The 27033-nt window shown below is 34.8% G+C and overlaps 1 protein-coding gene across 2 annotated transcripts in view; it reads right to left on the bottom strand.

The window, feature by feature from the left end:
- Positions 1–27033, bottom strand: part of SPOCK3 (SPARC (osteonectin), cwcv and kazal like domains proteoglycan 3) — a 214798-nt gene that overhangs the window by 54632 nt on the left and 133133 nt on the right. For both annotated transcript variants that reach the window (XM_074822872.1, XM_074822871.1), the window contains exon 6: positions 8292–8406. In XM_074822872.1, coding sequence (XP_074678973.1) covers positions 8292–8406 — 115 coding nt within the window. The remainder of the gene's footprint in view (positions 1–8291; positions 8407–27033) is intronic.

Genomic DNA, 27033 nt, shown 5'->3' with positions numbered 1-27033 from the left:
TTTTTCACAGCATTTTTGAATATGTTTTGCAGCGTTATGGGGGTTATTTTTCATAAACACAGCATAAACAGTTTCTTGCATTCTAGCCTTTTTTATATAAACTATACTAGTATGGAATGGACAGTCTCCTGTTAATCCTTCCTTCACTTCTTCCTTCTAACAGTCAAGTTCAATGGCATTTTAATTTGTTCTGCAATTACGACTTCATTGCAGAGAATTAAAAAAATATAAATCACTGTTCAAATCCATTCTACCTTCTTTACTTTTTTTTTTTTTTTAACACTATCAGCTGCACTGATTCCAATTCATAGTACACTTTTTACTAGAATGTTTCTGCCTCGCTGCTCTACTTGCATTTGTGGTATCACTTATTTTCTGCAAGACATATATTTCTATCCCTTGTTCCCAAATACTTTAACCCCTATAAGAACAGAAAGCAAAAGCAAAAATTTCTTTTTAGCCAAAACATCATCTATTAATGACTAATCAAATCTAGGGGTTTTTTTGAACTATAGAGGTGTTTAAAACAAAATGAACACACTCTGCTCCATGCAAGAGAAGTTTCAAATTACAGAAGAAACTCATATAACTGAAGCAAAACTGATGAACGGACTCACCTCTACAGCCTAACAATAGGTTACACAGATGCATCTCCATTTTACCAGGCCCTTCGTATTTCTCATGCATTTTACTGTTTAGTCTCAGCCATCTGACTAAACTGTGCGGTCTTCAAAGCTTCCCATCTGCCAAATTCAGGTGCACTTTTCCACATCACACATGGACAAGACCCGGCAAGCAGCCTATATCCCTCATTTCCAACGTTTGCCTGGGTTCCAGGGGAAGGAAGCCTGGGTACGTGGTGTGCTCTGGCTAAGACCCAGGCTAGATACAAGGGGACCAGGGGATTTTGGGCATGCAGGTCAGAAACACCTTCTCATTCCAAACACATTCTCTGTCACTCTGCACCACATTAGATTGCTACTAATCACACTACATTAGATTACTACTGATTATGAGGCGAGAAGTCTCTTTTTAGAAAGTCTTAACATGGAGTTTGATTAATGAAAGAAAATATTGCTGACAATTTACTTGGCTCAGCTTCACTCAAGCAAAAAAAAATATTCTGTTTAAGAATCTAAAAAAGATTCATGCAGAAAATTTATCTTAGCATTGAAAGAATAAACAATAAAATTGTCTCCATTAAGTTTCTGTTATTATACAAACACAGTTATGACACAAACACAGTTATGAATATTAAATAAATGTCTCTTACAAATACAATAATACGGTATTTTTGTGCTAGCAAATTCCCCATCATACCAAAGATATGGAAATCATTTACAGATACAAATGAATTCTTGCTAAGATTATTAGTCTGTTATCTTAGGAAAAAAACTAACATTTATAAAATATAAAGATACTAAAGCAATAAAATCTGATTAAACAATAGTACTTCCTATTAAAAATCAAATAAAAAATGGTCTATAATTCACCTTACATACAACAGAAAGAAAACCCAACATTCTTAATGGATTACCGTGACAGAATTTCAAAGCATAAAAATCTACAATGCAACAATTTTCACTTTACCATCAAAGAACTTCTATTCATATATAATGTATACTTACAGCTCAACATTACTGTAAACATATATAATGATTAAACAAAGTAAAAAATAGTATTCTAACTTGCATGGCTGGACAAATATAGGTCTAAGATGAACAGGTTTGAGATTTAAAAGTGTATACTATGTATTACAGTATAAAAAGCAATAAAAGCAAAATGGACATTTACTGCTAAGTCAATACCCTCTAGAGAACTAAAATGGATATACAATAATACATTTTAGTTTTGCAGCAGTTTTTTGTTTCAAAAACATTAGTAGAGTTCAGAAACATTAGTAGAATAAGAAAGCCTACCTATAATAATGCCTTTTCCTCTAACAAGGAAAACTGAGTCACAGTGTTAGAGCCTATTTACATTTAAATCAGTGGCAAGATTCACACTAATGCCAGTAGTAAAGGCAAGAGCAGAAATTCTAGCCCAGATCTGATTTTGGTGGTCAGCCCACAGTGCCATCAATCTCAAACAGTACACACCCAAAACAGATGAGACTAATTCCTGGGTTTGAGTGCTTCCACTGATAGTTGTGCACTTGTATTTCAGGGTTTATCTAAAGACCATTTTAAGGAAAATCAGCAAAATTTTCTAATGAAAATTAAGCAACTAAAAAAGCACAGAGGTTTTCATTTAATGTTGCATTCTATACAATTGCAGTAGCAATTAGGTAACAAATATTTTATTGAATCATAAATATATGGCTAAGGAAAACAGTAGACTAGAAACATGACAATTACCTAATGCAAATTTAACTCACATGTATAAAATGTTGCTACTGTCTATACTCCCAAACTACTGAGACCACCTGCTTTCATTTACCATTCATATTCTTCAGAGAAAGTTAACAACTGAGAGTAGTTTCTCCATGATGAAAACCAGCATGCCGATGTTCATACTTCTTTTTATAGGCAAGTCACTTACATATATTTTCTGTAATAAGCATGTCAGTGTAAAATTAGATGCTATAATTAGATCTTTTGGGAAATATTTTATAACATACTAACATATTTGTAAATAAACCCCAAACAGCACTATAACGTAACAGTAATTTTCTTTGGTGGGTTATTTTTGTCTTATTTGAGGTTTGAAAATTAAATTTTATCCTTAACCACACAACACAAACATCTTACAGATGGGAACTTTGCTCATTGTCTCATATAAATGGCTTCTCCTGGCTACCCCATAACTGATCACTGATAATATCAGGCCTAATTGATCTAGTACTTGTTGGCTTGGATACAGATTTTATTCTATTGATGTCCTGGAGTTAATCTTTCAAAAGAGAAAAAGGGAATTTCAAACCAGTACTATCTATCCTTGAAAGGTAATAATACAAGGTAGAGCTTAAGGAGTTAACACAAATGTTACTTTTGGCCCTAAATCTCTTTATTTGTGAAGTCTGGAAACCATTCAGTGTTCTCTTTGAATGCAAACAAAACAAAAGCTCTTTTCTGGCATCTATACCTGTACTATATGAAGAGTGGCTGAGGTCATGTATTGAGAAGATGCTGCTATGTAAATCAAATAAGAGGATTTGGGAGAGTGCTGTTTTGCTATTTGTTTAAAAAGAGTACCTATATTTGTTTTTCAAGCACTGATGCACACAGAACGAAACAGAATCCACAGTGTCTTTAATCCTACTGTTACTTATCCTCGTCTCTCCACAGCAATTAACAGTTCAGCAGTATTCACTATAAAATAGGATGCAGCTGAGAGAGCAGCTATGTTCTGTGATTAAAGTCTTTCAGATATGCTAACTGAAAATGCTTTCAGCATGCAATGTTGCCTTTTCACTTCCTTCTGGCAAAAGCTTAGACTCAAAGAGTATGACATTTATAGCAGCTTCCTATGTTACCTATATAGTCCTCCTCAGATGATCAGATTTTTTTTTTCATGAATATAAATCTAACTTATTTTAGTGCAAATATCAAGTGAGCTCTTACCACGGGATTTATTAGAAATTAACTTAAAAATTGTTGAGAGCAAATTCTTCTAGTTCAATAGCTAATGAAAATGGATACTTAATACTTTACCCACAATCTTATAGCTTTTTCCATCTAAACTGCAGGACCTTCGACTGATTCTGAGCTTTCGGGTATGACTGCATGTCCCAGCTGCATCTTATCTCTATGTCAGGGCAGCATCTGAACCTTGTTTCTATGAAGAAGCTATCCAAAGACATAATCCAGGAGGATGCTGTATCACACACCAGCCAACTCTTTGAAATAGACTGTTTGGGAGACCAGGATCCTAGCCATGTCATGGCACACATTTATCACAGTGTTAGCGTAGCTCAACAGGGACATAAAACACAGGCACTCTGTCAAGCTTTTTGGATTTAAGGATAATTAAACTATCCCAATGTATGTACCCTAGAGTAGAGCAAATTCAAGCCAACTGACAATGGAAGCTCTTCTTAGATACCTTTGAAAGGTTTAGAGTTGTCAGCCATACACTCATCTGCTGCCCTGGCATTCAAAACATGTTTAGTGAGGATCTTCTTGTAAATGCAGAAATGACATGTATGTCTTCATTGAGCATATTGTTTCAAACTGACATACCCAGTGGGATTTTTGTCATCTGCATTGCCAAATGTCTCATATTAGGGTGCTGTGACAATGAAAAGAGACATATCCCAGGTATTTAGTTCAGGCAAGAAAAAAACCCAACCAAACCAGACCGGCAACATCATCTTGTGTCTTGAAGGTTTTAACTGTTATTAATATCTTATAGATTTTTTTAAACTATTATTTAGTTGATAAGCCTCTATATAACCTATATAACAAGTAAAGGAGAAACAGAAGGAAATGTCTGCAATGATGCAATGAGTGCAGTATCATTTAAGGCAGAGTGAATAATCTCTTTTCATCTCAGTTTCTGAATAGATGTGAAACAATTTTATTTCAGAGACTGACACATTCCTTCCTCTGCATCATTCCGCAGCTTTTGAGAAATGTTAAATGCTACAGCTGATCACAGAGTAAGCTGTTGTCTGGGACCTCCCAGACATTTTCTGGAAGGTGAGGTATAAAACTCCTCAGTCCACCAATCTCTACTTTCCTAAGAAATATTTACCAATCTACTATCATTAATTTTCTGTATCTCAATCAGTAATGTAAGTACAATGCTAGTTAAAAAGAAATCCAAGGAAATATTAAGACAAGGTAAATTTCATACAGAAAGAGATTATAGATGAATCCAAATCCTGGCTCATGACAGTCCTACACTGACTCCTCAACCAGTATCTAATATTAGCCAGAACTGCTCTTTCAGTCAGTTAGAAAATGTAAGATATTACACTGTAAAAATATATTTATGTAAGCCTCATATATATTAAATGATATGTAAGAAGTAAACACAGTTAAAATTTTATGTTCTTATTTCTAAGACATAGATTCCACAGACTGACTTATTTATGTAGAAAAACCAGACAACTTGGGTCTTGACCTATGCCATGAGAATTAAGAACCAGTACAAAACGGCTTTCACTTTCACAACTGTGCAAGTCAGCATGACCTGGATACCCCAAATCCTGGAACATACTTGAAAAGGAGATTAGGGCAAAAATAAGGACGTGAGGCAATGGCTACGCCTGGAAAGTAAGACAGGGTCTTATAAGTGCTTCCTCACTTGTCTCTCAATTAACAACTCTGTCACTAGTGGAGGTGCTTTCCATTCATTCCAGTTTACCTTCCTCATTCTGCTTCTATGCAACTCCCTAAGTCATCTCTCTCTTCCATACTGTCCACCTTCATTTATTTCTAACTTTGCGTGATCCTTCCCTCTAACACTGCCTCCAAGTGCTCTTCATATTTTTCCCGTTTTATGGCAGTACACTGTTTTTCTTTTCTTTCTCTTTTTAAAAAATACCAGACCACCTGCTGTAGTTTATGTGATACTCATTGCTTTCTCTAAACTAAAAACCAAAAATATGACGAAGACACAGCTTTATTATGTCCTTTTTTGCTTGTTTGTTTTGTTTTCATTACCAACTTATACATCCAGTTCTAGAACACTTTCTTAGCCCTTTCATTTTTGGATTCAAGGTGATAGCCCCTGCACATCAGTCAGGTTCAATGTTACTGAATGTATCAGTAAAATGGGCCTGCTCTCATAAAAACCAGGATGCCTTCACCTGCCTCATCCATTCATCAGAGAGATGGATTAGATATACCTCAGAGTTCACTTCCAACTAAGAGCTTCCTATGATTTTATGATTAGGTTCACATATATCTTAAGAGGCAAATCTGTTTTTTCTGAATACTGGTTTACTTTGCTTCCCAAAGTAGTAGAGTTCCACACCAAGACTATTTTGGCAAAGTTCAGAGACATGCTTTGCTCTCTAGATACACCAAAAATTCAATAGAATTTGTCAACTGAAAAAATGAAGAATTGCCTTAGGTAACGGCTGTATTTTAGAAAACCCTCACTTAAGTTATCCCTGAAACTGGAGCACTCTACTACTTTGCCTCTTTGGCTTCATCAAATTTCTAAGCAACTGATGTGTTTATACAGCTTAGAGCACCTAACAGAGTTCCATTTAAAGAAAATAATTGTATTTTTACAACAAAAATTCTTGTACAAAACTTATAACAAATTTTGCATTGTTACAATAATGGCTGAAATTTCAGTAATGATACTCAGCTCACTTTCATATTTCTCACGTCTCCTGGATTTTGGCCTTGTAAAGAAACGATATTCAAATTTCAATGTTGTAAAACGTAGCAATTGGAAAAGCCCTGTAGTCTGCTTGTCTTGACAATCTGTCAAAACAGGATTAGTGTTAATTCCCATATTCATATAGGATCTTTTTTTCTTTCTCTTTTACATAACTAAGCACAAGTAATCTTGATCCCTTAGCAGTATAAATCTTCAAAAAGGAGTTCATTCCTAGGAGTTCATTCCTAATTAAAAACAATTCCATTTTGTTGAAGCCAATAAAATTTGTCTATAGATTGTTTTCAGTGTTTAAGTACAGGAGTACCCAAAATAGAATGTGCTTGAATGAACACACACAAAGACAAAAATAACTGCATCAGGTGAAAACAGCTTCCAGCAGAGAAAATGCTAATTTTATTTTGGTAAAAACTGAGGGCAATGATACCATATCAAAAAAAACTTACACTGGAGAATGGTAAGCCTACTAATCACAGAGAGATGCTTCTCAGGTCATTATCTTAATTTCACTTCATGCCCACTGTTAAGCAAATATCCCCACATCTATGCTGGAGATGCAGAAATTCTTGCTAGTGAAAACTGCAACCCCATTAATAATATACTGTATGTCTTATTAAAGGGGCCACATTAACCATATAAGGCTGGGTCTTCCAGTGCTTTTCATTTGGGCTTGCAATGTGAGCAGATGACAAATTTATCTATTTATTTACAGTTACTACATGAAATTGTAAATTAATGTTTTAAAAAACCTCAAGGCTGTATCATTTTGTAGAGGGCTTATAGCATAGGAAATATTTAATTACACAGTCAATGATATTGCCAAAGACCAAAAAAGTGACCTAAAGGAGTGTTTCAGAGCAGTGTTTTAATTCACTTGTATGCCTGCACACAGCTCAATGTTTGCAGTGGTCATTTCTATTCATTTTTAAAAGAACATTATTTCATTTTTTTAAACTAGCAAAAAGGAATAGTTTTGGCAGCAGCTACAGCTTATCATGGAAATGGTAAGATTCTCTTGGAAAATAAATTTGGAATAGTGCATCAAACCATAATGAAATACCAACGTTAACATAATCCAGGAATGTAATGGTGGTTTCTTTCATCTTTACGAGGTTGCTACAGGAAAAAAAAAAAAATCTTCAAGAACTAATTTTGTTGTATTTCCAATGAGGATACAGGATATTTATGCATAGATTTTAGCTTATTCATCAAAAGTGTGACTATCCAGAAAGAAGAAAAAAAATACATCTAACAGATTAGTCTAAAGAAATACAAAAATGCAGATCTCCAGTCATGCTGTTCTTGGCAAATTCAGGTCCATGGTGGCCTAAAACTCATGCTATGACTCTCTACTCAGGAGCACCAACAATGGTATCCTGTTTTGTTTAACAACCTTTCGAAGTCACCTGGGAGTCACTGAAATACAAATACGCTTAGCCACAAATTTTTTTCTCCACTTGCAGCAATGGCTAAGAAGCAATGCAAAGCAACTGCATTTTCCAGCAGCCTAATCTCATGCATGGTCCAAAAGAAGCTGATTTATTCCTATCAAACACTTTTCAAAAAGCTGACTTTTATATGACAGCCTTACTTATAGTTCCATAGTTTAAGTACAACTACTTGCTTCTATGAAAAGCAACACGGACTTTTAAGTTTCCTTTTTTTCTATAACACTTAATTTTCTTGAATATTCAACTGAAAAAACTGAGGAGCAAGGAATTATTTTTTTTTTAAGTACAGCATCTTGAGGAATATTAAAGAGTAAATAAAGAACAACAGTAACTTATGCTACAATAGCTCTATTTGAAAAATACAGTGGTATTTTACTGTAGGCACAATTTCAAAACAGCAAAGAAAACAACCCTGAATAAAATAAAGCTGGTTTTATTCAAGAATCATCAGTGTTTGTGATCACTGTACCCTTCTGTGAGCAAAATCTTATTTCCTTCTAGAAACAAGCTGTTAAAAATATCATACAAATTACCATCACTCACCTCTCCTATCATTTCTGCCTCCATTTGTGGATTTGTCAGAAGGGCAAGGGCAACGTCCTTCACATTTCACTGAGATTTGTTTTCCTGAGACACAGGCTTGATAGTCTAATTTGCACTGTAAGGAGAGAGAATGACTATCATTAATATAAACATCTTTTATAATAAAAATTATAGCTCTAAGTATTTTGAAGCAATCTTTCATGAAGTGCTTAGATCTTTGCAGACATAAGTGCTAGGAAAAATTTTCTGCAGTATATGCTACCTTTGTACTAAGAATTAGATTAGATAACGGTAGAAAGTTTTTGTTCCCTAACCTGGCTACAGTTTCAGGCTCAATTCAAGCATGAATGTACTTGTGGTGTTAAGACTGATTTGAATATCCATACTAAATGGAAGTAGACTGCATTGGTTTTATTTGTACTATATGAGCAAATAATCAAGGCAACAATATTCATTATTGACAGGAAGCAATTAACAGTGAATTATTATAGAATTTATCACTCTATTTCTACCTTTAAGATGACAGTATACTAGTAAAAAGCAATAAAAAATAAAATGGAAAGCTGTGCTTGATGCAGTTCTGCACTGTGACAGTCTTTTCCAACATACAAACAGATTAATTTGCATGGGTCTGATCTGTACACTTATAGCTCTGATTCAGAAAGCATACAAAAATTGACTAAATCTAACCAGGAAAACGAATTGTTGGTTCAAGCATATAAAAATAATATAGTTAAAGACCACATGGATAGAAAATAACATTTTGTAAGCATTGTCGTTCTTACTGAAAAGCTGAACTTTTATCCCAAAAGGAAAGTTCTTGACATACAGATCTTTCTACAGGATGTTTTGCCAATGTAGTATCAGAAAAAACACAAACCAAAACAAAGGGGAAAAAAAGAAGTTAAGTATCTACAAAGAGCTTTTTCAAAAAAGGAAAGGAAAGAAGGAAGATGGCTATGGAGAAGACTTCATCCTTGAACAAAGGATGGAAGATGTCTCATCAGTCAGGTAAAAGGGACATAGAACTTAAAAGTATAGGAGTCAGAAAACTAGTTCAAGTAACAAATTAAAAATATGAAGTGTTCTCTGTGCATCACAACACTTCAGAAGAACAAGCTCACCAGAATTTGTGCCTTATATTCCCTGACTCATCTTCTGCTTGGGTATCTAACTTCAGTTTAATGCAATTCCATTATACAATTATCAACTGTATACATACAATTTCTGGCAAACTCTAAAGTTGAAATTTCTCTCTCTCCTAAAAATGAGTAAGCAGTGGGAGCACTGTAGCTATGTAAGAATAAAGGAGCTTCCTGAAAGACTGCACTTGAGATTTCCACTAGTACACAGATACAAGCACTGTGAATTTACAGAACTTTATTAACCTTTCATGCAGGCAAACTTCTAACCATGCAGTTCTCTACCTAGCACAAGCTGAAGTGCATCACCATACTGAAATAATACCTTTTTGCACCACTGTCAATACCAAAAAGACATATTAGAAGAGAAAGGAATACCTCAAATTTTGTGTATTTACATAAAATCATTATTATAGTTCAGTTCTGAATGTGTTACCTTTTGCCAAAAAGGCATGGTTGAAGAACAATGAGGCTAAACCAATCTTTTCATTCTAACAAAAAGGAACAACAAGATCTGCTTCAATTGAAACCTATATGAATAGCACCAGTGTCTCATAAAGGACCAGAAAACTGAAGCAAAGGAAACAGCTATGCTTATGTTGACTATGAAACAACTGGATACCTTTTGTATCCCTGGCACAATTATCCTGGCTGTACAGGAGAGCACTTGCATTGGCCGTGATGCCCACCAGACCTCTTTCCAGCCTGTGCATGACCTAATTCATACTTGAAACAATCTTCAGAGTTAGTAGAACTGATCATAGCCCAAATTTAATACATGTTTCTGTTGACAAGAAACATCTTCCCTTTTTTAAGATCTGAGAATTTTAATTGTTCAATCTTAGTAGTTTAAGGAGTCAAACCTACAAATACCTTTGCTTTAGGCTTTGATTACTCATATTGGTGACTGAACTTAATAAGACCACCATTTAAAACTGTCTCAGATTTGTTTTACTGAGAATGAGAATATGAAGAGTGCAAAACAAAGGAATACTTTCGTATTTTTTGAAGATTTCTTTGATCCTTTCCTTGAGAGATTATTTTTTACAGACTCCAGTGCTTCTATTTTGTTTCACTCAAATGTTGCTGAAGAAACTAGTAAATACTTCAAAGCTGCTTGAGTTAACATAATTAGTTGTGAGTTTAGTCCTTTTGATTTATTTTTCTTTAAAGATGTCCACTCGGTCCAATTTGCAAATAACATTGTCCTTTTAAATGTTAAGAAAAACTTAAAGCTTGACACCTGCCGCAGGCACTGATACCAGAGTTAGTGAGAGCAAGGTCAGAATATAACACTTCCAAATCAGTACTCCTATTCACAGGTATGCTAGAATTTTACACTCACTGACTCATTTTATGGACAGGCAGGCAGCAGAGGTATATTCCTTGTCTCCAGAAACAAAGCAAAATCACAGTGCTTGCATAAGTCAGAAACGAATCAATACACTTTTCTGACAATTTCATATCAGCAGTTAATGACACCAGGAAGGTAACTCTGGTTCAAATCTCTTGTCCTTGTTCCCCAAACAAACAATGCACTGGGATACTGCAAAGGCAGCTCAGCTAAATAAAGGCAGGTCAGATGTCCCTCAACATTACTCTCAAACTGGTAGAAGAGCAAGCAACATACCTGAAAAAAACTCCACAGAAAAATAAATCTGTGGCATACAGAATATGAGAACGTGATAAGAAGTTGTGGTACAAAGGAGAGGTAGTGTTGGGAACACTGGTGAAATCATTTGTTTTGTGGGGAAAGTATCTGAATGGTTTAAATAGCAGAAAAATACATGAACTATTATGTTATGTATAGCAATAAAATAATTCCAATTTATTTGGCTTTATTAGTGACTTTTCTATATGGGGAAATTGTCATGAAATTTTCAAGAAACTCATCTGTTGGATTTCACAATATTCCTTATTTATATTGGTTTTATAAACAGTTAACTGCTTGTGCTACTTTCATCACAGTCCCTTATATGCATGAAAAAACTACCATTTTACTTCTGAATATATCTAGCTTTTTATCTTTTGATCTTCACTCCCCTTTCCTCTTAGCATATCAGTTTTCTACACTGGAGTTTCACTATGTCTCATTGATATGTTTGATTCTAAGAATGCTTGAAGATTCTAAGACTGTTTGGATTTTCACACATTTTGTTTCAAGACAGAAGAAAAGGTATTTCTGACTTCAGAGCTATATGCTGCACAGTGCTTAAAAAAAATAAATTTCAATACAGACAAAGAATATGTAACCTGTCAGGATCTCTTGGCAATATATTTCAGGATGAATAATTGTCATTTCTGTACTGCCAAGTGTCCCATAGATACATGCTATTTGTTTATTCATATTCTGGCTGTTTGAAAACCTGTTCAGTCTTAAATGGACTCAATATTCTTCAACATTTGCCCAAAGTAGTTGTTTAGAGAACTACAGACAAGCAATTAAAATCTGTGGGAAGAACATCAAAGAATATATGTCATCTTTAGACATGACTCATGCAGCTTTACTGTTATTACAGTAGAGATAAGAATAGTTATATTTCTGGAATAACTCTAGAGTGTATGTTATTTTGATATAAATGAGTCCTACTCTTAGAACTACTGTTACAGAGTTGGAAAGATTAAAGGACAGTAATATAGTTCATTAAGCTCTGCCACCTTCCATTCCAAAGCAGCTACCTGTCAAAGGCTGTCAAACGGATCTCTGTATATTGTACATATAAAGAGCATAGTTTTGCCCCCAAATGGAAAAAAAACCCACCTACTTTTCCATGGCAAAATAATGAAAAAATGAAAATACAATGAAAAAACCCTATTATCTTTTGTGCATTTGACTGATGTGAATACAAGGACAGGATATATTTTATTTATTACATTCCAAACAATCGTAACTTCCCTTGCATTTGTAAACCAAGTTCCAGGTAAATATCATACACTTCCATGTGCACATGTTTACCTTTAGAAAACCCCCAAATCATCTTCCTGTGACTAACTGCCCGAATTTTTCAAGTGTGAATGACAGTATGCATGTAATTAATTTATGGGGAGAACATGATAAAACATGTGACTTGGGAAAACTTTTTGATGACTTCAAATACAAAGGAATGTTCTACAGAAAGGAGTAATATGTCAGCATGACTGTCACATATACAGAGGTAAAATCTCCATGTTGAGTGAAAAAAAATATTCAGAGAATATTTATGCAGTCTAGAAGTTTTCAAATTATTTGAATTTGATATTTACATCCTTGAACACTTGAACTGGCTGAGCAAACTTACAGCCATTGAGAAATTGTGAAGGATGTACTATTAGACTGGAAATGAATGAAAGATGAAGAAAATGAATACGGAAGGAAAAGAACATCTCAGAATTTATAGAAAAAAACAGCTTTTAAATTTCATTTCTGGGTACTTAGAAGAAGAAAGGAGATGGACTATACTATAGGGTTTTATCAGGCAAATCGTAATAGATCTAGTTTCACTCTATGAAAGAGTTTCTATGAAACAGAGATACATTAGATTGTAAGTACCTTGATTTTACCAAGGCTTCTTACCCACTTTTACATTGCAACCTGGTAAGCCATATTGGGAAGTACGCTATTTGTGTGCTCATATTGTTAGATGAGTACAAAACTAGTTGAAAGTGATCCTCAGAGAGTAGCAATCAGCGTCTCACCGTTAAAATGGAAGGCTGTACTGAGTGGACTTTTGCAAGGCTAAGTCACAACCTTTCATTAATGGCTTGGAAGATGAAATAAAATTTATCCTACTAAACATGGAAGAGGCTGGAATAGATAATATAGGATATAATAAAAATACTCATATTATTGAAATAGGCTAAAAATGTAATGCAATTCAATATAGAAAACTGCTGTGTTCTACTCTTAGGTAGACGTAATAATCATGTTTAAAATACAAGCTATGGAATAAGTGGATAGACGTCCATTCCAAAGGAAAAATAAAAATCTAGTGATCATTATAAACAATTGAATGGTGTTTAAAAATATTACCATACCAGGATATATAAACAGGACTGCAACCTACAATACATGTAAAATAATTCCACACAGGCTCTGGCAGCACTTAAATAAAGCACCCTGTCCAGCTTTGTGACAAGGTTTCAAACAAGACAGCAATTAACTGGAAAAAGTCCATAAAAAGAGTAACCGAAATGATCAGAGGCCTAGAAAATAGAGTCAGCAAGAAAGAGGCTCAAGGGATGGGGATGTTCTGTGTTGAGAAACGAGGATTCACACAACAGCTGACAGATAGGTAAAAGGCATCTGAAAGATACCTGAAAAGAATACCATGACGAATGTTACAAGAAATAATTGGCTTAAACTGCTGCAGAAAAGTTTCAGATTAGATACTAGGAAGACTTTCTAATAATAGGGGTAGTGAAGCATTAAAATAAACTGTTGAAGTTTATTGACTCCTAATCATTGTCTTTACAATCAGGATTAGCTAAATCTGTCAGGAATGACACCTGTGTAGTTTATCTTGCTTGGAGAAAATGGGTGGACCAGATGGCATGAAGCTTATTCAATGAAGAAGTACAGGATAGACCTGCTCCATGAATGAACCAGTGTCAAGAGACTATTGCTTGCATAAATCTTGTTCATTTGCTGGAGAGATTGAAAGATGTGTAATGAACTAGGGAGACTGCATGAAAGAAAAGGAAAATAATGCTATGCTGGTCCACGGATCTTAGATAACTTCAGCAAAATCCTGCTTGGTACTGAGTGTATGCTCTCCTGAGCTCTTGAAAACCTGAGATCTAATTTGGGAGCACGTTAAATATTTTTAGATAAACTAAACAAAAAATGAATTGAACATATAAATGCTTTGTAATGTGAAACATGAAAAAAATCAATCCTTTAATTGGACATCCAAATCTCATGAACAATTTGTTTGCTTCCATCTATCTGCAGAATCATGTTCTATCTGTAAAACAACACTCATATCACACAGAGGCACTGTGTGTGAGACAGGGTAAATTAGTCACTATTCGCAGACTTCTCAAAATCTACAGGGAATAAAGACATACTAAAGCTGATGAGTTTAGTTTAACTGTGTGGCTACTGTATAATAAAAGACATAAGACCGTACTGAACAGTGCAGAGAAAACGAATTACTGATTAGATACAAGAGAGGTATGTCCATTCTGTGTGTTAAGTGAGTGAAGAGCCCTGTGGAAAAAATGGCAACTGAATTAAGATTGTATTATATGTCTACCCAAAAAGAAAGACAAACAGTGCTTGTGCAACATTAACTTTGTCATTTCCCAGCATTTTATCAATGTGCTTTTTCTCACAGACTTAATACTGTTCCTTTTTGAGAATGCTGCTACCTCAAGTAGCAAGATAACATATTTTTCCACCATAGTACTGTCTTGCCAGGAATATCTAGCGGCTTTTAAACAAACTAACTAAAGCTAAGTAATGAGGATACAAGCAATTTCTCTGGCAAGTGCCTTCAGGTGCAGTCTGCAGATGCTCCCACCAATTCCTCCTTTCCTTCACCTTAAACATACTGAACAGACAGAAGCAGATCTGGTACACCCCTGCAGTATACAAATCAGCAGAAGTTAGCTGCCAGGGTATTTATTCACCTGGACCTCCAATGCATACTATGTCCATTAGGTGCTTCAAGCCCTTGATACTGAAAGACTGAAGTTCGGCCAGATATGCCAACACACCCTTTTATACCATAAAAACATAACTTCACAGTATCAGATTAAGTGTGAATTGGATGTGAATTAAACTCTTTTAGAAATTTTCATGTGCTGAGGTATATGACACTTACAGAAATGCTTTCTAGAACACCATCACATTTAATGCTGAGCATTTTGTAAATTACTTTTTAGACAACCAATAACCAATACATATGGAACTGTAGAAAGTGTTTCATCTTTGAAAGGTAACTGTCACCTTTAATTGTACCTTATCTCAATAATGGGAGCTCTGTAGTAGTCCATGACTTTTTTTTGCATTTAAAATTAAACAAGGCATGCCATCTAATTCTGAGAAAAAAAACCACTGATAAATAATTAAATTCAGATTAATCTGAAAATTATTAATCCGTATGTTACAAACACTTAATTTGAGCATATACTTCCATATAGGGAAAAGGTTAATAGAGTTTTTTTCTTATTATTACTGTGGTCATGGATAATGATTCTGACACTAACCAGTGCGAAGAGAGTAAGAGGCCCAACTCCTGACTCAACTCTTCCACACCCTTGTTCACTCAACTCTGACCAACCTTGCAGTGTACAAAAGAGGAGAATAAGTGATCTAGTGCAGGTGAAACTGGGGATATTAGTAGGCTTTAGAGAATTCAAAAATCTTATCACCATATTCCACAAGTTGTACACCACAGCCTTCTGCACTGCTACCTACCAACCAAATATTCATAGGCCAAGCTGAGAAATCTAGCTGTTACAGTATAAATAAACAGAATGGCTGAATTTTGAATATCCTCTCAAATTTATATGTTGCTACCAAAAAAGCTCACTGTTATTCCTTCCCTATCTTCTAGATGGGGAACATCAGGTACTTAGGAGATTTTTGTATGATGCAAACAACAGGATCTCTGAGAAAAGAGCTCTTTGCTAGAGTACCACGAAGACAGATGCTGAAGAAGAGAATTAAGTGTTAAATATTTCTTCCAATATCATCATGTGTCTTATTGGTAGAAATGCCTCCTGTAGAGCTCCACATTCATGCACCAATACAGATCTTTGTATTCTCTCCGTTTTTAGAACCTGGTATCTCTGACAGTTGAACAGATAATCTCTGATTACCAGTACACAGTACTGTGTACTTTCAACTTCGTTTTATATGATTTTGCTTATCGACATTCCCTGTTTTCTCATTTTACCCCTATTTCACAAAGCTTACATACATTCCCCTACTCAAAATTTGCTTTTACTGTACTTCGTGCAAATTGCAAATTATGGACTCAGATTTGGGTCTCCTAAACTAAAATATGTAAGAAACTACAATATGCTTTAACTGGGCTGGTGATTCCCGTCACCAATCATGGGAGTGGGGTGTGCAGAGTGAGTGTTGCTCAGGTTATGTTCCAGGTCCAGTTCAACACGTAGCATTACTTGATACAGAACATGGAAGAGTGGCAAAGGACTGCTTGATGCAAGGGGCTGATTCCAGGCAATGGCTGGTACTGCTTCTTTGTGCAGTGGTGTCACTTTAGGTTGACTTAAAATGGAGGTGAAAATATGGCCAGAGGTAGTGACATTAATGTGGTAAATCTAATTTTGAAATTATTATGCCATTTTATAATTCTTTACAAAAAGCAGCCAAAAAGGCACAGTTTCAATAAAAAATTTCAAACTAAAACCAGCTAAATGTAATGCCAAGATACCACATTTTCAACTAATTCAAGCTTTAGAAATTAAAAATTAATGTGCAAGTTTATCTATGAAGTGTCATCCAGATCTATTGATGCCTTTTTGTCCCATCAGTAACCTGTTAATCATGTGTATTACTTACCTAAACAATAGAGTTTGGGCAAAAAGCTTTTCAGCAAACAAGTACTACTATTTAAAATTAAAATTACATTTAAAAAATATTAACCATAAAGACATGTAACTAGCATTTTGACCAGAGAACAAAAGGAAACATGCCTATTGAACCAAGACCCTGAGCAAAGAAAATCTTTTGTGGTTGAAAGAGAACTGATGATACATTGTTTATAAAGCTATGAACTAGAGAAAGCAATTTACATGACAAAATGAATATCTGTATGCACAGTTTTCTTCCTGTTCACCTCTATAGCTCTTGCCTGTTTTCTTCAGCACTATGCAGCGCAACAGCATAAAAAGAAAAGCCTGAGATCAGGTCAACTAGCTATTCAATCTTTTTTGGACACCCAAGAAAACATATTAAGTCACAGAAAAATGCAGACAGATGCCTACTAGGATTAGTTAAATTAGGCACCTACCTGTCTTTGCTTTCATACTTAGAGGCTTTTAGAGACAGGATGCTTAGGAGCTTCTGAAAATCCTTCTAAGGATCTATCTGCTTTTTAAATCAACCATATGAATTTTTAGTCACCTACTCAGTTTGGTAAATATATACATCGCCATCGTATTCTATACATTTTGCAAACAGGCAAACTAATATCAAATGAGAATGTAAATCTTAATGCCAAATGACAAAAACCTGTGATATCCCTACTTGAAACATACTACTTCCAGTAAATTTAAAAGTATTAATAATAATGCTTCTAGTCATTTTTTGTGTAAAAAAAGTAATATATTACCTCATACCCAAATTAATATTTCAATATTCCTTGAAAACAGTAAGTTCTGTAAAAAACAAGATATTTCAAATATATATTAAAAAAATAAATATTTACAGAGTCCTTAAAAAAACCTGATTAACAAAAGGGGTAAAAATATATAATCGTATTACTCCTACCTATATTATTCCTTCTGATCTTGGCTTATTCCAAAAATTATAAACACTGATGTAGTTTGAACATACACTAACAACTTCTTGCAAGCATGCTTAATACAAAAAATTTTCTCTTTCTGACATATACATGCATATACTTAAGTCTATAAATTCTGGCTCTTATTCAGAGCTCTCGCCCACATAGTCCAAATTTCAGTACTTCATCAGGCTCCTTGTTTCAAACTTCATCATTTTTAACAGACCCAAGCTACAGATGCACAGAATGTCACTCAACACTGTATGTACATGAGATCCTTGGTACACCTCATTGCTGGCATTCACCGTTTTGTAATTTGGCGAAAAATTCTTGAGAGATAGAAAAAGAAATATTGCTTAGACAAACCTAAGTTTACATTTTTCAAGTTCCCACTTCAAATTTGAAAATTAATATTCAAAGAAAAATTTAAAATGTGAACAAAACCATTTAATTCTCCTAAACCATTATCTTAAAAACAGTTGACTATTTTGGTTCAAAATCAGCTAAGAAAGATCTTTACTGATTTTCAGCTGACATGCAAATTTCTGAGTAATGGCAATGGTAAAATAAAAGTAATGGCAAAGCTATAAAGCCTTATAGTAAGACACAAATAGCTTGTAAAAGCATGGAATTTTTTGTTAAAAGAATCTGCTTATTGCTTATTAAAATGCATTATCACCATATTTTTAATGTGATATGGCTTCCTAAGCCATGCTGGCTGATTGCATTACTAATTAAACAAGTTCAATTTATCTAATTATATCTAAGTTGAAATATTTATAAAGTTATATGTGAGCTAAAATAGCATCTAAAGGGCGTGCTCGTTAGTCTGCTATTACAGGAAAAATAATGAAAGCAATAGAAGTAATGTGCACGGACCTAGTTGGTCCATGATGGGTTATCCTTTCCAGGTTTCTAAGACGTTTTAACTACATTATGTCAACTGGGGAAAAAAAAGAGAAAGAAAAAAAGAAACTCAGTATAGTTACTTACATTTAGGTGAAACCTTAAACCAGTGCACTACAGAATCACTCTTTGGATCAGTTAGACACACCTAGGCACTCTGTTTTCTTACCATCACATTGCCTCTACAGCTCTCTGGTTTTTTGCCCACCTAAAATGCTAAAATTCATTTGAACTCAAAGCACTAGATTTTATCTATTAAACAGTCCCAAACAGAAGGCTACATGTGCTATCACTGAAGGAAATGTTTATGAAATTCCATGTTCATTATGGTTTTCACCCTGTCAGGGAAGAAATATGCTGTTGTGCAAGTGGAGCTAATATTCCAAAGCATGGTTGCTTTTCCCTGAATTACATGTATTTATTCTTGAACTTTGAGATATATCTTGTATAAAGACACACAGAACTGTGCCTAAATCTTTCTCGTTTTTGCTCTTAGTGCTTGATTTCTAATATATACAAAAGATTTCCCTGTTCTGTGTCAAACACATACGGATTAAAATCAGGACAACATAAAGTCTTCATATGCCATGTTCTGAATGAAGAGCTAGAGTGGCAATCTTTTATTTTTCTCTTCCAGTAAGTCCATGGTGGCCTACGATGCTCCTTTTCTTTTTTTTTTCTGAAACTTTGCTATGATGCAGAGGATGTACTTCTGATACTCAGTCATGTTTTTCAGATCCCTGTTTCTCAGATCTCATCAATGCCCATTTCTGTTCTTTTGGGACTTAAGTTATTTTACTTTCACACTCTTTTTCTTGTTTATTCAAGATCTCACCCAAGAGTACATCTGTATGTTTAGAAATACTTGGTTTCACTTTGATCTCAAGATTAATGTAGAAAAACAGGCAAGCAGAGCAAGCAGCAATATCTTAGCTTGTGGAAGAAGGGTCTATTATTATTCGCTTCTTGTAAATTTAGCAGAAAGCAGGCAGCTTAAAAGTCATTGGACATGTAAACAAACATGTTGGACAGTTCTTTTTGCTACAAATGACTGAAGCTGAGACAGATCACAACCACACCCATGAAGAAAACTGATGAAGGTAGAAAGAAGGCAGGCTTCCTGAAGGACTCCATATTCTCAGGAGAACCTTAAGGATTTTGTTTGAGCTGGCTAAAACATTTTGAACATTTCTGAGTATCAACTGTTCATTTCTTCAAGGCTTCTTCTTCGGGCTGTGGTTTGTTGTTTGTCCCCCCCCCCCCCCCGCCCCCCCCGCCCCCCGAAGGAGGATGGTAGGTGTATATTAATGCTTCAAAGAGTCCTGAAGTGAACAGGAACTTCAGAGCAACAACCAGTGTTGTGAAAGTCACACAACCCAGAAACTTCTGGATGTGTGTTTCCATATGTGACTTTGGATAATTCAAAGTGACATGATTTTGGGAGGGAAGTGAATGCTGTTATCAGGCATCCCATTAGAAAACCTGAATCCCAGACAGTTTTCTGTGGTTCGATTGAAGAACTGTATTATTTTAGAGCCATAAACTTAATATGTCTGAGCTGTGATAACATGTATTTGTTTAGTGTCACAATGCTGAATGCTAAATGTGTGTTATTAAAGCCCATTAGTAAGATTAATATGCATATAACAGAAGACTACACAAGCATCATCCCCCTTTTAATAATATTTTTTAAATTCTACAGATGTATTCTAAGCAGAGAATCTTAAATATAACAGTATACTGGCATTAGAGCACCAGAAATGCTGAAAAATTGAAGGAACATTCAAACAATCCTGATATATCTGAGTTTGTTTTCAGTGAAATACCTACATAGTAATTGGTTCATTTTTACAACATTTCATTGCAATCTTTTCAAAATTACAAATAAAATAAAGAGTGAGACTTGGAAGATTATTCTTTAATGTTACCTCATTGACATCTGCTAAATTACTAGGACTGAAGCTTTTCTTTTTCTCTGGGATAGCATAACTACTTTATAGCACTGCTGGTCTAAATTTCTGTTATGGTGTATGATGTTACTACTTGAAACTTCACAGTATTTCAGTTCCTTGCTAAGTGCAAGTGTGACCTACATTAACAGTATGTAAGAATATCCTTTCAGAAGCTAAACACTTTGTTCTGTTTGATTACTAAATTTAATTGCAAGTTCTATAAAATTTTGATTTGAATAATTACATTTTTTCTAGCAATTTTCACTTCATTTGCAGTTCTGCAGCTTTTCAAATGCTTACAGTTCTGTTAATTGCTAAAGAAAACCAAAATGGCTAAGTAATGCTAAGTACATCTTCTTTTGTGTCTGCTACATCTATGATGTTCCAAAACCCTTCTTTAAAAACAGAATTAATTTTGAAGCAAATTAAAGATACAGAAAAAGGGAAAGAAATTAGAATCAATATACATTATAACTGTCCATATCACATGGTACACGGAACAGGCTCTGTTTTAAAGCAACAAAATGATCCATGGGTTCACTGCAACTTGATAAGCATATATTTAAATTCCATTATGACTAAGAGGAGACAAAGAGACACATTCAAGGAAAAAACTGAACAAGGTCCCATGGTTCAGTGCAGTGGGAAGCAACGTCTGGTTTAAATACACATGTAAAAACAAATGGTGCATCAGCATTAAGAGAAAATAACAGAGGGAAAAAACAAAGCAGGTATTTAAGATTTTTGGCCCTTTTTTTTTTTTTTTTTTTAAAGGTAGCATTGTGTAGCTATAAATTTTATCCTATGGGATAAATTTAGGGAAATGATCCCTTTTAAGGACCTAAACTGACGTGCACGGCACACTGGTGATAGGGAGAAAGAGAGAGACTGCTTTCTGAAAAAAAGAAAGTATAATAACCCCATTTATATGTAGCAAAACGAGAAATGTCTTTGTTGTTGCATTTTCTTCCATTTCCTCACATATCTGGAGTGCCATCTTGTGTACAAGGACAATTTAGGTGGTCATGGCTCCCCCTTGCTTCTGGGACACAGGAAGGAATGCTCCAAGGAGAATGGAATGGGGTGTAAGGCTGTCAGAGACACAAGAAAAGAAATACACCACGCACACTTCTTCCTTTCTAATATGTGCTTACATGCATTTTCCATACCATCTCCTACACTGGCACAATCTTTCGGGTCTTTTTTCAGAGAATTATTACTGTAATATTTGAGTGTTTTCACTAAGCCAAGACCTGAGCCAGTTGTCTTGTTTGCCATTTGCCACTTTCAATCTCATCTTCTTTAATCCCATTCTTATCATAGATTGTATGCTACTAACTCTGAAAATGTTTCCTAGGTTGATGTCACCTTACTTCATGCCCACTGTCTGTAACCTCTCTCTCTCTTCTTTCCCATGTTTTTCAAAAATAATGCCCAAAAGCTTCCCAAGGTCATAAAAATCCTCTTATCCCACCTAACTACGTCTTCAACAACTACCCTCTTCATCCTCCACTCCACTGAAACCATGCTCACTAATGAGCTTCCGCTTGGTAAATCTGAGACAATCTTTTCTTTTGATCTTCTTGCAACCAGCACAGCTCATCAGTATCATCTTCAGTGTTTTCTAAGCTGTCTTACTGTCTCAAACAGCTACACAAATTTAAAAAGATTATTTACTGTCTCTTAATACTCCAGACCCATCTCTCTATTGGTTTCTCTTCAGAACTGCTTTCTGCTCCCCACCATCACTCCACAAGCATAACTATGCCATTGGCAGCTCCTGTGTTCAGAATGTATGAATACGTTCTCCTGGAAAAGAATTCTTGTGCCAAAATTATTCTCATTATTTTAGCTGTAATGTTACATTTTGAATACTATTTTCAGAAGATTAACTTCTGCTGGTTAAAGCTACCATTCAGATAAAGACTGTTCTCCAGGTAAGTATGGGTGTCTCTAATGCAACCTAACAGTTTAAGAAATCTGAATCTTCAACTGTCTTCTCAACTTCACTTTAAGCAATTTGATTTTTCTTGCTTTACTGGCTGTCCTGTTTGACAGTTAACACACAAATTTAGATTTTCATGAATAGGTTCTGAATCTGAGTTCTTTCTACATTCATTATTTTGTATCAGGATACTGCTGCTGTGATAGAAGAGTTACTTAATAAACACTGAACTTGTTTCACTTTTCCCTATTTGTCCTATTCTTTTATTGGTTTGTCCTTCCACAGCCTAGATTTTCTAGAGGAAACTTAATATTGTTTTAAAAAACATTACATAGATGAAGACTGAAAAAAATAATTTCCAGTCCATAAAGTAGCATTTTTAAATTTTTATTGAACTATTAAAGTTTATGTATATTTTAATGTAAATTGAATATATAATTTTATATTAAACAAACATAGTATTCTGGAAATGAAAAAAGGGAATCAAATTCAATTCTTGCTGGTATAAATATATCATCCTAGTCTAAGAAATACCGAGCTGCTCAGAATTTCAAAATATTGAAGGTTCTATAAAGTAATTTTTCATCTAAGCTACCATCTCCATTCTCTAAAGCTTCAGCAGCTATTTATTTTGAATGCAATTAATAAAAAAAGAGATCAATCATATATAATTTGGAATTTTTAATTCAGTTTTCCAAACAGGCTGATGTACTAAGTAAAGTCACCCTTCTGTCATTTCTACGCCTTTTTTTGAATACCACATCCTATCATTTTAAAGGTTCCAGATAAAATTTCAGGCATTCCTGGCAAAACTCACTGATGGCGGAAGATGGAACACCAGACAATCTCACCTCCTGATTTTTTCCTGTTAGCCTTTTTTAAGCATTTAAACAATAAACAAGGAGTTTCCGGTATTCTGTAACGATCAGTTTATCCTGAGAAATTATACTCCATGGATCAATCAAGCCATATACATTTTATCTCACTGACTACTAGTCAGCCTCATTCAAGAAATCAGGCTTTTTGTTTGGGGAGGGAGGGAGCGGGGGCAGGTGGTACAGGGAAGGGGCTGAGGGGGAGAGTTAGGGCCAAAGGAGGGCTGGTCATGGTTTGTTGGTTTGGGGTTTTTCTTTCCATTTACCAACAACTTTTATTTCCCAATGTATCTCAGCCACAGGCCCTTCACTGTAACAGTCCAATGTAGATTTGGTCTCTAGAAGGCCTTAAAAGTTATCCACTTGAACATGGTGATTTTGGCTACGTCTTGCTTGGGAGCTGGATAGACATACGAATCTTAATTTTGAGAGGTCCCTTTTGACAAAAACTACCTGGAAGAAGCCACATCTTCCAGCTGTAAAAATATGGACCAGCATGTCATCAAATAATTTATTTCAGAGAGATTATATTATTTTATTACTAAAGATGGCAGGCAATGATTTAACATTATTTTTTGGCTACATTTCAACTGACAGTTAAGTATACAGCAGACTGCTTAGTGACAATGCAGATAAAAACCAAAAGGCATAGTGGGTTAGCCTGATTTAAAAAGTAAGAATGAGATACATTGAATCAGGTTTGTGAAAATTACTTTCATTTCAATTTCAAAATCTATTTCTAGCAATCTTTTCTGAAATAGAAAGGAACTGTCAACAGCTCAGGCATGTGACCTGAAAACTCACAATCAATTTAACTTTTATAATAGGACTATATTTAAAATAACATCAAAGATTAAAAATATTACTTATTTTTATGCTTCCTCCAAATAAGCTGTTTTATACCTAAGAGATACAGATCATTAAGTGAAAGTCTTAAAAACACCTGAAATTAATAAAAGCAACAATGATTTTAAGAAGACAAATATTAAATATGGTATAACCTGAGAATAAAAATGTAGGAATTTAGGTTTCTCTAAAATTATAAACAAAATTTGGATAAAGTAAGCAACCAGTACCAAAGTTCCCCCTCCGAACACAGTGTGATTTTATCCGTTGGCTCTATTTCGCCCTTCTAATGAGAAAGGAATCATAATTTGGGAGACTGAAGAAAATATTTGAACATTAAATCTAAATCCACATACCTATGTATCTGTAAAGTATATCAAGAATTCATATCCTCTTTTCCGATTGTTTGCTTTTATGTACCTTTTCCATCTTACTGTGAGAAGCTAGTTTAGACCCATTATTTTTGCAAAACATGATTTTTATCGCTATTTATACCTATAGGGATGTCATCAATCACATGAAGTTTTCATAGGTAGGAGAAAAAAAAAGTCATAAAAAATTCACTGTCAATATGAAACCCACTCGAGCAAATTGTTGCTAACAATAAAACTGATCTAGGTCTTACTGCCAAGATGATTCTGGAATATAATCATGGGGCAACAGGCCCATTCTAAAGATTAATTTACTTCTGTGGTGTTTTCATTTCAAAATACTCAATTGTTTTTATTTAAGGTTAGATTTTGTTAGAGGAGGACTACTTGTCAACCATGTTCAATCTAAGAGAGAAAACTTCAGCTTATTACACAAACACCAGAGCTGTAATTTAAATATGCAAAAACCACTCAAAAGACAGCTGATGTGTGAGTATATTCTTTTTCCTTGTAGCTATTTTTCAGAAGACCCAGTTACAGTATAGTACAATATGGGAGAATTATTTCAACAGAAGCATCCAAGCGTGAGCATCATAATCTCATCCACAGTTACAACAGCTTTATTGTATGCATGCTGGACACAGGCAAGTTACATCCCCGGGTTAAACAATGGCAGAAGGTGGGTTGCTGCCACAAAACACCCTGTCTGAGGTGCACTCCATGTCCTTTTTACTTCCCTATTAATCCCAGGAAAGATGAAGCTAGAAACAGGCTGCAAAAGCTGTCCTGGCAGCAATGACCACGTTTTTCCTGGAGAATGGCTGAAATGCCAAATACGTAGGGGTATACCAAAGCCCTATGCTACAGCACTACTTGAGAATTCCTAGACTTAAAATGAACAATGCACTTCCAAGTGCAAAAGTTTAGAGAAATATAGAAGGTAAAACCAGGCTAATGAAGTGTAACACACATGCAGTATTATTTAAAGTCTATTAACTAAAACCACCACCCCGGTCAGGAAACAACAGGATCTCTTTATACTGAATTTCTACTCACATAATAATTAATGTTCATTTTGATTACTCAAAATTTCAGCATGTAAAGTTTTTATTTCAACATTCTTGTAATGCTACTAATAAATATCTTACACTTGCTACTTTTCCTTTACACTGACTGTACATGACTGAATTGTGAGCTGAGAACACAAGTAAACCTAACCTGGTCTGCTAAAATAAATGGGAAACAAAACATCCTTACCTGACTCTGGATAAGCTCAATTTAGAAGTTAACCTTTCTACATTGTCTACCCATTGTATCTTTTTTTTTTAAAAAAAAAGCAAAAAACACGTATGAAATATTTATAGTTACATAATTTAAGACAAACATTTGCATGGGCTTGACCTGAAAAGGGAGGGCATATTCCCAAAGTAGCGTCCATCCAATAACTGCCAGCTGCCTGGCTGTGTTCTGCAATACTCTTACTATTTACTGACTTATTTTCAGGAAATGTATTCTACAATTTGCCACAGTCATTGATAAATGCATTCTAAATACAACAAAATTGCTATATAAACTCCTACTGGAGCTTGATGATACAATGAAACTAAACTTTGCCTGGAGTAAAGGAACACAAATATTCATCTTTATGTCAATTTTTAAAACGGCTGCTCCTGAAATAACCTTGCAAGGACCTCTATCTTGATGCAACTGCACCATAGAATATGAAATCATAACATCATTGGAAAGAAATAAAAATAAATATTTATAGGCTAATACAGATCTTCTGTGGTCATTAGCATTTTTTAAGCATTTTGTTGCCATAAACTTAGATTTGAAATCTACCATTACAAGGTAGTGGAAGACAAAAGGAAAACCCTGCAAAAGCTCTCTGATGCTACATTACTTCTGCATTGTATGCATGTAAGGGACACAGAGGTTGGATAATATGTACTGTTGCACTGACTGCAGCTCTGATAATGCACTGGAATGGAAGTAGAGTGTATTTATTCAATCCACTCATTTCTCATCACTCTGAGAAGCACACCATCACCTTTAACACATGAACTGATGTAAAAATATCTGCATCTCATCACTATTTATAGAATTCTGTACATCTACTTCAGACCAGACCATAAGAGGCGTAAAGGTCACTTCTGCCTATAGGATTATTTAGAATACAGCATTCCTATATGATAAAACAGGAAATAAGCAATGAGGTTAAAACTGGCTGTGATGTTTATAATAAATTA

The sequence above is a fragment of the Strix aluco genome, chromosome 4 (genome assembly GCF_031877795.1).
Source record: "Strix aluco isolate bStrAlu1 chromosome 4, bStrAlu1.hap1, whole genome shotgun sequence".
In the NCBI taxonomy this organism is placed as follows: domain Eukaryota; kingdom Metazoa; phylum Chordata; class Aves; order Strigiformes; family Strigidae; genus Strix; species Strix aluco.
The sequence above is the reverse complement of the archived record's forward strand: the minus strand, read 5'-3'. Positions and strand labels throughout refer to the sequence as shown.